Raw genomic sequence first — 13,683 nt, 5'->3', positions numbered from 1 at the left:
CCGCCAGTAAGCCGCCGTGCCGTTTGTTGTGTTCACCAAAGATCATCCGGCGGCTTTGTTAGGCGGAGGCTTTTCATCTTTGCACCGAACTGCTTTATTCAAGCTCAGGTGACTCTGGAGAACGAGTCCTTTTTTACCAGTAATGGAATCAACGCTCTCGCGATGATATTTGATTTCCTGCTCTTAAGTGTGGGCCCACTTCTGCCTCACAGGCTCATTCATCGAATGTCTGATTGCCTGTTTGGAAGCTGCCCTTTTAACCGTCAAGCCCAAGAGGATGGATAGAAATGGTGCTAAACACATTTGCGCTGGCTATTAAGTAGTGCAAGATAAATGCCCTGTTATTGATCGTCTCCAGTGACCAGAGGCGTAGAGTTCAATAAATGTGTGTATATATATATATATATTTTCCAGAAGATGTTGCGTGCTATTACTTGGCGGCTGTGAACCCTGCTTTGAACCCAGCTTTTGTGGTTGAAACCAACAAAAATAAATCACAGTCCCCACTTAACCCGGACCAATCAGCAAAATGTCCATCTCCGAGTACCGGTGGTGATGACATCTATTCACAGAAAAGACGGTAGTCATTTTTCAGTCTCCAACAGGCCTGTTTGATGACTAAAATTCAGCACTAAGAGTGAAATAACCAAGTGAGTGTCCTCATAAATGGAAGGTTTAAAAAAAAAGAACTCAACATTATAAGCTTTGTTCAGGCCGAGCTGTACCGGAGAAAATATAAAATGGCGAGAAAACACGAGAGGTGCGTCCATAGAAGCCGTAGGAGATGCTGTCAAACGAAATGGCAGCATCAGTAAGCCGAGGTCTTGTGTACTAAACCCTCTACGCGCTCCCATAATTCCTCCTCCAGGCTATCATGGCCCAGTTGCCCCAGGAACAGAGGGCGATTATTGCCGAACAGGTGGCGAGCTTCCAGGAAGAGAAGAGCAAGCTGGATGCCGAGGTATCCAAGTGGGACGACAGCGGCAACGACATCATCGTGTTGGCCAAGCAGATGTGCATGATCATGATGGAGATGACAGACTTCACCAGGTGAGTTTGAACTAACAGCTTGGCGCACACCCAGAGCCGTTTTTTCTTTTTTTTTCTCCCCTCGCAAATGATGTCTGCATTCTGGTAATTGCAGACGTTCTCCTGGCCTCAGAGATCTCAATCAATGGTTTGTGGTACGGCCGTGTGTTTCAAGTTTGCAGTCTGTGTCACAGGGCCGACATGCACATGTCACTCTACCGTCGTCGCATTAATATTCCAGTAGTTGTGCAATCCAAGCAGAATGCACCTTTAAGTTAAGCCAAATACAATCGCCCAATAAGCCCACATTTGTTTCCCCAACATTTGCCCATATCTGCACACGACTATGCACCCGGTTTAACACTACTGTTCACGCACCAGCGCTCTTCATTTTCCTTAAGCAGCACTGTAGGTAGGATTTCCTTCTTGATTATTTTTCCTTCCTCCCCTAATCTTAATACGCTGCTAAAGCCGGGTGTGCGCTGTAAAATCGTAAATGGACCGTCTCACTCAGCAGAGCTGCTGTAGGGGGGGGCACGTTCACCCTCGTCAGTAAGACGGTAGAAGAACGGTTAACAGGAAAACATCTCAGGAATCACTATTTGCACTTGAACAGTATGAAACATCTTTGCTGTGAATAGAAAATCATTAAGTGTGTCTGACATCTGCAGTTACAAGCAGAGCTATTTGCTGCAAATGTGTTTCATATGTCAGAAGTATCGACTTCTGCAGAAGTGCTGTTTGGCAAATCTCAAAAGTGAAATCAACTACTTGAGGGAGATGAAAAATGTATTTGACTTTAATCAACATCAGTGATCCAAATGTAAGGGTGTTAATGTGTTGGTGTGTAGGATGTGAGGAGACGTTCTGATTGGCTGACTGTATTCGTATGACTGTGCCTTTTTTTTTTTTTTTTTTTTTTAATTTTCAAGTGAGTTAGTCAGAGTTGGCCACAAAATGTCCTCTGACTCACATCCGTAATGATGAAACGTCTTCGTATGCTGAATGGGTCAAACATCCCGTCTCCCCGGCCAAAGAAGTGCAACACTGGAAAGCTGTGGCAGAGATTTAAATACTCGCGCTGACTGAGGTCACACAGAACCCTGCAGTTTCTTATATGCGGTTCATTCATCCAAAGGACCGAAGGGGAGGAAAAGAAGAAATTGCTGCCTTTTGCATTACATGGACTGTAGAGACTCGCTTGTAAATGGGATGCAAATGGCGCTGCTTCCATCTGAAGAGTGCCCTCCTCCGTGTTTCTTTATTAGATGGCGTCAGCTGTGTGTATATATTTTAAGAGGTTATTGATTGCGGTGACATCTTTATATCAACGTAAAGGTTTTACAGTACAGAGCAGACCCTAGGAATTAAAATGGAAAAGATCATTCCAATAAGGAAAACAGCCCGTTGAAGCTGTCTCATTGTCTCCATGTACACCATTCCAGGCCTAACAACACCGTATTACTCTTAATCAAGTACCTTCATTTATTTCTCATGATTCCATAAATGTGTTTTTTTTCAATCAAAAACAACAAAGCTAGATTGGCAGAAGAAAAACAATTGCGAACACATTTCTGAGAATGCAACATCGATTCTCAGGGTTTTTCTTTAGTACTGAGATGCATCAACATGTCAACTCCTCCAGTCTCTGACGCTCGAGCGATACAAGTAGCGACATGCTGATTTCTTTTGGCTGCGCCACGAGGCATTATTATCGGCAGTGGCTGGATTTTAAACCATAAAAGCACCCACGACTCTCACCCTCTGCATACTTCATCCAGGATTTAATAACGGACCCTCAATCTTCTCCAAACCCCCCCCCCAGATGTTTTTAATATGGAATGCCATTTCACAGTTCAATCTCATCAGTGGCTAAGGTTTTCTAAATTACACATGGATTGGAAATGATTCCATGTGCACATAGAAGCCAATTAGCATCCGGGCTCACATTTTTTTCGAAACTCACACTTTATTTGTTCTTCAAATGTTTGCATCGTTAATTAATTGTACACGAATATAGAATTCTAAAGGATGTGTTGTTGTTTTTTTACCGATGTTTTAATAACCTCAAAACACTAATGTTGAGTCATATTCATCCCGAGGTCGAGCTTTATTATCTCTGACCTTAGTGAAGATCAATGTGGCCGGGTTCAGTGTTAAGGACGCGCTCGGTTATTTCCACTAGAAAAGGAGTGAATAAGGCTTTTGTTCCTGTGTTTTTAATAGCGCAGTTATTATAGTTTACTGGCTCATATCAGAACTCAGTATTGTGACTTTTCTTATTCCGCACTGTGAGACTTTGGATAGACGCTGGTCTATGCCAGTGAGCGTCTGAAGAGCCACACACGGACGAATACATATCCTCACATTATGCCTCATTATGCGGCCGGCAGCGCACGGAAGGTCGGTCGCTGTCTAATTCAGCCAGGCCCAGATTATTGCCCCCTCAACCTCGAGCCGGCGCAAAGCCTCCGCCGAGGTTAATGCCGTGTGAGCTAATCGTGCCGGACCTCTCTGCACAGAGAGAGTGAGAGGCATTCTCTGCGAATCCTGCCGTCGCTCGTTGCTGTTTTGGCGGCACTCATGAATAAGGAAACACGCAACATATTTGAGAGCGTTCTGTGCCCGATGTGGCTTACACCCATCTGGACGCCTGCAGCTGCCACCGGACCTGAAGTCCGCCGGTTTATTCTCCGTGTGCGAACCCGCTTACGGAAGTCTTACGAGGGTGTCCTCCTGTCAGCCGCCTGCTTGTCCGTCTCCGTGGCCTCTTTGTGCCTTTCGCCCGTCGCTACTTACTCGGCCACCGAGGCCGAGCTGGAGAAGGTGAAGAGACTCGGCAGCTGGCTCTTTACTTCTAAGGGCTCAGGAAAGGCATTTAGGAAGGACAACAGTGGTTTAGGGAGAAATCAGTGGTTGCTGTATTCATGATGTTGTGATTTTTATTGAGGCAAACAAAACACTAGTGACACTCTATTAAACTCCCCCCCCCCAGAAGCCATCAGAACCCCTGGAGCTCTGTCTCCAGGGGTTAGCTCGTCCCCGGAGAGCTTCCAGTCTGTGCTCTCTGACGCGTGGCCTCTCCCACTAGGACCCGGACTTGGTTTACAGCAGAGGGGAGAGCGAGAAGGGTCGGGGATGGGAAGCGAGAGAACAGTACACAGAAATCCATCTGTTCTGGGTTGGATGGCTCATTTTTTTTAGCCTGGAGAGAGCAGCTTTGAATCCAATTTCTGCCTCATGCCAACTGTGTCCCAGAGTCCCTTGTGGGGGCAGAAAACAAACGCAAATGGCCGACGAGCTTTTACGGTGGGCCGGGTCGGGGCTTAACTGACCTGTACTCGGGACGGGCCTCGTTCGGCTTCTCTCCTCTCTCTTCTTCCCCTTACTTGGCTGAAAATGACCGGCACAAGTGTGACGAGCTGGTGTGCGTGTAGCGGTTTTTTTTGAGGGCAACCGGCATTTCTCCGCCAACAGACACGAAAACCAGTGGGATTTGCGTCTTAGCCCTCTAATAAAACCCCTCAAAGCTGCTTGAATAATGGGGGCCAAGCAGCACATTGCTGAGCCTCTGTGCCCGTCTGCTTCTCCAAACTGTGAGTGTGCAGTCTGCCATCTGCTGCAGGTAATGCTCTGACCATGGATAACATGAGCTCCACCTTTTTTAAGTTGCTCTTTATCATTTTTTGTTTATTATTTATATTACAAGGTACAAAGTAAGAATTTCTGTTATGATAGAAAACATACGGCTCTATATAATACGATGGCCTCCTCAATCCCTGAATATGATACCAACATGTTTTATCAATCATGTGCTCAATGATACGGAAAAAAACACCTTTAATTTTATAAGTGGGTTGATGGTGCTCGAAAAGACTGGTAGTGCAGCGCCATGGTCCCGATGTTTAAGGACGGCCCCGACAGTGAAGGCTGCCCCTCTGCGTTTAATGGCTTATAAAACGTGCTCAGCTCTGACTGAACAGTACGGTGCCAGACTGTTACCGTTTTATGTGTGCGGAGCGATGTGCGCGCCAGCATGTGCGCGAATATATCTGAGACGTGTCCCCTGAACTGTTCCCACAAGTCCTGCTTCTCTGTCCAGACGCAAACGGCCGCTCCGTGAATAACACGCTGCGCCTGCATATCCAATGAGATCAGAAGCGGCGACTGACCTTTCCACTGTTTTTCTCCCCCAGGGGGAAAGGGCCTCTGAAGAATACCGCCGATGTCATCAGCGCTGCCAAGAAAATTGCCGAGGCCGGATCACGAATGGACAAGCTGGGCCGCACCATCGCTGACAACGTAAGTCCTTAATGAACCTCCGTCCCAAAGGGTTCGATGTCGACTACACCTTTTTGTGCCGCCGGCCCCGCTAGATGATTAGAGTTGGGGCACGACAAAGGCTAGTGCAGCAACACATGGGACGAATACGGGAAGGTCACTCTTTTGTTTGTGTAGAGGAATCGTAGCGCAAACCTTGTGACGCTAAACTACACGAGATGTTGTTAAATGAGGAGCGGCGACTGAATTCATCTACTTCTCAAACCCTGCTCCGCTGTCGTATTGACTTTATTTTCCTTTAGTTACATTTGCGCTCTCCTAAGTCCTGAACGTTCTGACTGCGGTTCGCAAGTTGACACACCGATTCAGAGTTAAAAGTTTTTCATTACTCAAATGCACCGCAGAAGGAACCGACACCGCTGCATGTAGCTTTCATACTGATTGCATCTTGACGCCCCTTCCCTTTTGTTTCTAAATGGTGTGTGTGTGTGTGTGTGTGTGTGTGTGTGTGTGTGTGTGTGTGTGTGTGTGTGTGTGTGTGTGTGTGTGTGTGTGTGTGTGTGTGTGTGTGTGTGTGTGTGTGTGTGTGTGTGTGTGTGTGTGTGTGTGTGTGTGTGTTTAAAGAGTAGGAGAACTTTTCTCTCGGCGTATTCTGTCATCTTACTACATTAAGAGCTGTATACAAAAAACAAGAAAGTTTACAAATCATCACTCGGTACATGCAATTTAATATTTTGCCCAACTGTTATTTTTAATTAACTTTTGTCTCATCTGCACTGTTAGGAGCATCTCCAAGTAAAAGGCTCGCACAGCAGAGCGCTTCAGATGTTAACAACTGCTATGATTTGTGTTATTCATGAGACGCCCCTTGCCAGGCTTTGCCAATTTCTTTCAGGATCAAACCCCCCCCCCTCTCTCCCTCTCATTCTTCCATCTCCCAATTCCATCATCCCTCCCTTACCCCAGAGACTATGGTCCTTGACATTGGGGGAAACACGCATTCAATTATCCCTGGCTTCATTTTTCACTTAAATACTTGCACTGTACCACTCCCCCAGGGAGACGCCGTACATGATTTATCCCCCAACTTATTCATTTGCCATCTCTTAGGCGGGGACTTACGGTCTCTCGGTGTCTGCACCTCGTGGACACACTTTGTTGTTAAATCACGGAAGAGTTAAGTTGTGATGTTTGCAACATGACGTGGTTGTCAGATGGAGGTCTTATCCCGTCATTTGGTTGCTCCCGTGGTTCAGATGTAAGCAGCTGTTCCCTCCATTTCTATCCAAACACACGCACGCGGTCGCTCAGAAAAAGGCAAACACTGGCTTTAGATGTTTGCTGTAAGATTTCAATTTCGATAGCGTTGGAGGCGTTGTCGGTCTCTCTTGTCCTGGTTTTGTTGACATCTCCGCTGATATGTTGGCAAAATGTTTGAACAGCTTTTAGCCTCTTTAAGTAATTCAAGATGAATGTCTCATGGCTGACTGCGACGCATGGATTCTGATGCTATATGCATTTGTCATTGTCGCATGTTTGAATCCATTCAGCACAATACATATTTATCTCTAAACAGCCCAGATTTAACTACACAAGGCAGTGGTTAATAATTGATTTAAGCATTATGTAGTTTTAAATCAAAGGTCTTTTTCTACGGCTTCTTTGTGTAATGAGCGGAGATATTCTGGGGCCATTGTGAACTATATTCCACATGTAGTGATACTGGGGGGGGAGGGGAATATAAATCCCAGGTTTATAAAACATTTATTTTTCCATAAATTGTGCTCCTATTCCAAGAGGACTTAAGACGTCTAAGTCCCTCCTAGTCTGATATAAGGAGCCCTGCATGTCAGATATTTTATTGAAGGTGACCTCATATCTGTGATGTTACAGGCTCGTGTCTATCACAAAGTGAAAAATCTTATCTGTTCTGACCTAATTGCATCCGCATCATCTGAATGGGGAATAAGCCGTTCTGGAAAGTGACTTTTTTTTAATGCCTCACTGCCGCTTTTGAAGATGCTTATTCACTTTCACGAAAAACAGTGTTATCCCCCAAAGAAAACAGGTGTGTGTGTGTGTGTGTGTGTGTGTGTGTGTGTGTGTGTGTGTGTGTGTGTGTGTGTGTGTGTGTGTGTGTGTGTGTGTGTGTGTGTGTGTGTGTGTGTGTGTGTGTGTGTGTGTGTGTGTGTGTGTGTGTGTGTGTGTGTGTGTGTGTGTGTGTGTGTGTGTGTGTGTGTGTGTTTTTATGCCTACACTGGAACACGTCTGTTGACTGGCCCGCCTCTCCACTGGCACATGTGTACCGATGTGTTAGCTTTGTGAGACTGTTTGTCGGTGACTCGTTGCTTTAACTCGTCCTCTGTGCATATATGTTTGCGAGTGTGTACACTATTAGGGGGGGTATTGGAGTTTGAAGCACTCAAAGTATGAATAAATGAAGAGCTTTGGCTGTTGGAACAGGAGCCTTTGCCAGGAGTGAGGACCCCCCCTCCAGCCTCTGAACCCGTCCAGCTGTCCCCCTCATAGCCTTTCCCTCTGAGCAGAGACCAAAACACCGGCGGATCAGGCGACACTCACCCGTTAACACATCAGCCGGAGGCTCCCGGGGATGGACACGGGGCGGGCAGGAGAACGATGGAGAGATAGTAGGGGGGGGGGGGGGGGGGGGGAGGAACGTCCCTCCTGAGAGACAAATCCATTAAGAGTGCTTCGCCTTTTAATTAGCAGTGTAATTGCCAGGTGGCAGTTTAAGAAAAAAAAAAAAAAAAAAGTATTTATTTACACAGGGGGTTTATATTTAGGGCCGTCTCTCTTAACAAAGCAGGAGAGGCCACCGGCGCATACTTGCAGCGAAGGCATGGCCTGTTGGGATGGTCCAAATACTGGAGCAGCAATAGTTGAGCGAATCACCAACCAGGATGTACACACACACACACACACACACACACACTCTGCCGGGAGAGTCAGAGGAGCCAAGGCAATGCTGGGACTGCTCATTAGCCGAGGCATATTAATCACTTGTGCTCTGTGCCTCTGGCCTGTGAGGGCCTTGTGAGGGTTTACTCCTCACATAAAACACATCAGCAGATGGTCCCAGACTGATAGCACAGCATCTTCACCACACGGTTTTTTCCTTGGCGGGCACCGTGTCATCTCGTGTTTTTTTTTTTTTTTTTCTCTCGCGTGCGTATCGTGTTTCAACCGAGACGCGTGTCTGGTTTGGGCAGTTTTCTGAAAACGCAGTCGGACATGTGTAACGGAGCCTCGTTAACAGTTTAAAGAAACGAGTGCGGCGCAGAGACGAGCTGCAGGATTTAGGTCAGTGCCGTACAAAGGTCTGCACTGCAGTTTATTAAGAATTTATGAGCCTCCTCTGCAGGGCACCTAATGAGAATTCCATCGGAGCCGGCTGGTAAACAAATAATGCAATGTAATTGAGATTTATAATGCAAATGTGTTCGCCACCATGTAGCCCATAAATTTCTGCCTGCGCCCCACATAAACACTCGCATGTACACGTACGAAAAAACATGCACATGAAATAAGGCTTACATATTTAGAGAATAGGCATGTGTGTGTGCGTGCGTTTGTTATGCCAGCTTTATTCTCATGATGCATACTGACATACATGGTGCACTTTTCCAATTTGCATTCAATCAGCGGAGATTTATGGTGATCCGTGGGCTCTGGTGCTGGTCACAGTCTAATCCCGGCTCCGGCCCTAGACGCTCTACAGCAGACGGGGTTGTAAATTACCCACTGCAGCGGGGGAAGCAAAAAAATCACCCGGAGAGCTCACAAATTCTCAGCTCAGCAGTTCAAGGGTCAGCCCCCCTCAGCCCAACCAAGTGAAGCCCACCTTATTTGCCGGTTGAGGAAATGTATCAACTCCCAATTGATTGTTTTGAAAGCCGTTTACCCGCGATGATTCGATATGCTAACGCTTTATGTCCAGTGAAAGGCGGCCTGGCCTCGACAGAGCCGCGTTTGGGAGCCGAAGAGCTCCCAGAGGTGGATCATCGTTTTGGGAAGAGCACGGAAAGGACAGCCAAACATCCATCAGGGATGGTTGTATGACCATGATTTGGGGGATGATAAATAGTGCATAGCTGTTAAATACATTTCTTTTTTAAAGCTTTGAGGCCTTACTCCGGGGTCACACTGGACACAGAAGCACTGTGAAGCACCACGCAATGGCAACTGTTGCGCAATTTTCTGATAAATATAGCGGATGGATTTTGAAATCCATGTGGTAGAGGAATCGGGGGGGATTGAAACTCAGCAGGGAGAGAGCGGAGGAAAGCGTGGAGTGCATATTTTATCATTTGATCAGAGTGATATCATTTCTATCTGATATAACACATCATTTGTATCGTTTATAGTAGATCGTCAGTGTGGTTTCTTGCCATATTTGCTGAGAGAAAATAGACGACGGAACTAAAGCTTAAGATTGTGAGCCGCCTGCCGATGTTGGCGCTGTGGGAACGTTCAATTGGTTTCAATGGAAAGTTGCGGCGCTTCCTTTGACTCTCAACCTGCCGTTTGAAATTAGTTTTTTGATCCGTCAGGTTTTGTAAGTGAGCCAGAAGCAGCAGAGGGTCGGGCCAAATACCAGTCTGAATGTCAAACACTCATTTCTAAATGTTTTAACATGCCTGTCGGTTCTTACCTGTTCCGTAGCAGACGTGTTGAGTTCTAAGTTTTGCTGACGAGTGCTGCAGTGAAGCGGCTGACTGACGGGTGCAGCGTGAACATTAAAAATGGATGAGAGCCATTTAATTGGTCCCTGTGGTTGCCTCTAAAGTCTGTCTTTTTGGCTCGCCCCGAGCTTGATTCCCCCCCCCCCCCCCCCCCCCCCCCACTGTCGCACGCTGTCGGGCTTCGCTGTCACATTAACGCTCCCGAGTGCCGGTGTGATTGAATTTTGCCCCCCCCCACAACAAACACGGAGCATCTTTTTTAGCAGGTGCAGCGAGCGGAGGAGATCCGGCGATCATCAATCTGTTCGTAATGGATCTTGATTGATATCGGTCGGCCGTGGCAGATTTATATTTGGCCATCAACGGTAACATAATCGGCACCAGACTTGACTCAATCGAATGTACAGCGCATTACTGTAAAGCCTGTTAACAGGGCTGTGCACACAGAATACCTGCACACCCAACTCCATCAGAGGCCTTCTGCTCCACTCGCCTAAAGTAACAGAGTGATCTTTCCTGTTGCCTGTATCTCCTTCAACTTTTCCATGGATTTCAGTCACACTCTTTTCCCCAGTGGCAGCACACTGTAACACTAACGTATATCTCCGTAACCCTGCTAGCCCCCGTTGGCAGTTTTGAAGTGTAGTGGCAGATACAAGTTCCCCGTGGCTTCTTGTCCTGAAGGTCCTTTCTCAGCTTGGGCACAGTTAATTATCCACAGCCCTCTACCGCACAAAAATGTCACATTTTATTTTTTCACCCTCTCGCCCCCTGCTAGATGTTTTTTTTTTTTTTTATGTCGGAGCAGTAAAGCCACACGGTGAACCGATATGATATGGGCTGATTTACAGGGTCATGGTACAGTTATCTGTATACTTTTAGAAATAAAAGACGTGTTCTGTTTCTAGCTCTCCAAGTCCAGAGGATGAAGCAACAGGCGAAGTCCCTCCGATGAGAACACTCAGCAAAAACTCTCAAAACCACCTCACTGGGATGTGAGGAAATGTATCCTCCCCTCTCTCTTTCATCTCATGACAGGAAGTGGCTGAAAAACAAAAAACCCGTCGGTAAATAGCTCTACATTCACCGCTCCGCGGCGTCGCCCAACAGGTTGATGGCCGCGGCGCATTAGAATGCTGCCTTGTCAGTAAATATTGTAGATTGGCATTTCCTGTGGGTGATGCACATCCTGAAAGGTCAGTGCTGGGCAGCTGCAGCACCGGGGGGGGGGGGGGGGGGCCTCTGCCTCTGCCTCTGTGTCTATATGATGGAATTCAGCGGCGCCGCGTGGCATTTCCAATGACGGGATCTGGCCTTCCTCATCATCATTGATATCATGGACGTTATCATGCACAGTGAAATGCTTCTGTTCAACATCCCGCTCTTTCGTTCTTATTGCCTCAGTTCCTTTTTCTTATTTTGTCGGCTGTGGTTGTTGTTTTTTGGTTTACTCGGCCGTCTGAACCTTCTAGGGCAGCAGCTTAAATGCTAAGGCATGTAAGAGCTACCTACGCACATGAATATGGAACTTAGGAGGTACAATTAGAAAATGAAAGTAATGATCTGCTCCCCTTGTGACCCACTTTTGATACGTCACCTTTATTTTCCTGAGAAGGCACTTAAAGCCATTTCTACCTGTGCTGCTGGCTCCTTTTTGAAAGATGGTGACTCACCTTTTCTATTAGTTTGCCTTGAAGAGATTCCCCCCCCCCATAGTCTTGTGATGAAGTCTCTCGTGCCCCCCCCCCCCCCACCTCTCTCCCTGCTTTCCCATCTCTCAATAATAGCTGACCAAGCAAGGTTAACTGTCCCAGTCCGTAACTGACCACACAGCATGAGGGCAGAGCAGGAGGCTCTATCATCAGAGGAACATTGTACAGCAGCACTCAGAGGAGATGAGGAGAAGAAAAAAAGATGGGCTCACATGGTTGAAGTCACAATTAGAGGAGAGCATCACTCATTGGGGACAAGAGCGACGATTAGTGGTGCAACAGATCATAAAAGTCACGGTTCAGAGTCACGGATCGGATCAGCACAAAGAAATAAGGGAGGAAATATAACTATTGGAGATCCCTGAACACGTTTTCACAACCTGCAGATACACTAACCGACACATCTACACCGCATACCGTTTAGTGTTAAAGGTCTCTGTGGAAATGTGAGTTATTGACCGATTCATCTGGTCTGAGGTGCTCGAGCTCCTGTAACGACGAGCGACTTAATCACACGCGGCGCTGCTATTTGCGCGGACCCGACAAAAACCCAATCCGAGGTGTCCTAGTCTCTTCTCTGTATAACTTCTGTATTCACGTGTCACACTCACAGCAGCCTTGCAGAGTTTCCTGAGTGCTGAGCGAAGCCAGCAGCTGAGCTGAGTACGAGCACAAGTGATGCTTTCACAGTGCCCTGCTCTCAGCCGTCTGAATACTTCCCCAAGCCCTCATTAGCATGGCTGCTGCATTCAGCCTCATCCCAGGTCTGTGCTATTGCGTGTGTGTGTGTGTGTGTGTGTGTGTGTGTGTGCGCGAGGCTGTGCACACACACACACACACACACTGTTACTTACTTAAAGCCCCCCTCCCAACTACAGTTGAATCCTCCTGTCTGCGTCCCGTTTCCCCAGTTGGATTTCTCCCCTTATTTGCTCCTGCATACTGTTGCCCCTCTGGCTCACTCTTCATCCTCATCTTTTCTCCAACTACTTATTCTTCTCTGCTTCTTTCCTCTTTTTTTTCTTTTTTTTGTTGAACCCTCTTGCCTCTCTCGTCTCTCAGCCATGTATGATGGTCGACCCCTCCAGCTCTCTTCCCCCTCATCTGCTCTTGCATACCTTTTCCTTTAATAGAATGTCGACTCTTACATCTCCCTCCTCTCCACTTAACCCGTCTTTCTATTAATCAGGAGAGGCTGGCAGTGACGGGAGAGACCACTCGCTCCATTTTTTTTAATAATGTCTGAGGACGGCTGCAGAGCTCTCATTAGGGAAAGAGATGGTTGTAATGGGTTGAGTTGTATTTGCGACCTTATGCATGAAGATAGGGTGGGTTTCTTTTCGTGTCCTTATTGTACTATTATAGCACCTTATCACTCTGATGTAGGATGTGTATGAAGGAGCACAGCTGGCCGGGGCGGTGTGCAAATGCATGCATGCATGGCTGTATGTCTGGGAGTGAGCGCGCTGTATTCAGCAGAGCGCTCGACGCTCCCACCAGGGATACCGCTGCGCTCGGCAAGATTAGAGGCATCAAGTCCTAGTCTGTTTGAAGTGTCAAAAAAAAATATCTTGATACCGAGGATGTTTCCTCTTCTTCCCTTTTGCACAGAGAAAAGGGAGAACGTGGATTTAGTGCACTTCAAAAGCGGTTAATGGCCATTATCCAGAGAGATCCGTTCTGTCATTTGCTCACTTCCAGGTGGACAAAATGCCTCTTCAGTTGGTCTAGACGCCGTGCAAACACTCGTCAGCACTGACCTCCCCGACTCCTTCCTGCAGAGAATCCATCAATTAAAAGATTGGCTGCCAGTGCCTCCCTCTCACCTTTTCCCTGCACTAAGAATTAACGGCTGCCAAAGGACTCAGCCTTCTCGCTGCCAAGTACCTGCACATACCGGTGTTTCAGCCAGTATTTTCACACACACACACACAGGTGAAGTTAGTTTAGTGCGGGAT

The 13,683-nt window shown here is 47.1% G+C and overlaps 1 protein-coding gene across 2 annotated transcripts in view; it reads left to right on the top strand.

The window, feature by feature from the left end:
• ctnna1 (catenin (cadherin-associated protein), alpha 1) overlaps positions 1-13,683 on the top strand; it is a 70,971-nt gene that overhangs the window by 53,514 nt on the left and 3,774 nt on the right. For both annotated transcript variants that reach the window (XM_076102907.1, XM_076102906.1), the window contains exons 15-16: positions 869-1,050; positions 5,226-5,331. In XM_076102907.1, coding sequence (XP_075959022.1) covers positions 869-1,050; positions 5,226-5,331 — 288 coding nt within the window. The remainder of the gene's footprint in view (positions 1-868; positions 1,051-5,225; positions 5,332-13,683) is intronic.

Source organism: Anarhichas minor, unplaced genomic scaffold, assembly GCF_050575085.1.
Source record: "Anarhichas minor isolate MPS153535 unplaced genomic scaffold, ASM5057508v1 ptg000028l, whole genome shotgun sequence".
Taxonomy (NCBI): Eukaryota; Metazoa; Chordata; class Actinopteri; order Perciformes; family Anarhichadidae; genus Anarhichas; species Anarhichas minor.
This window is presented reverse-complemented; position numbering and strand designations above follow the sequence as displayed.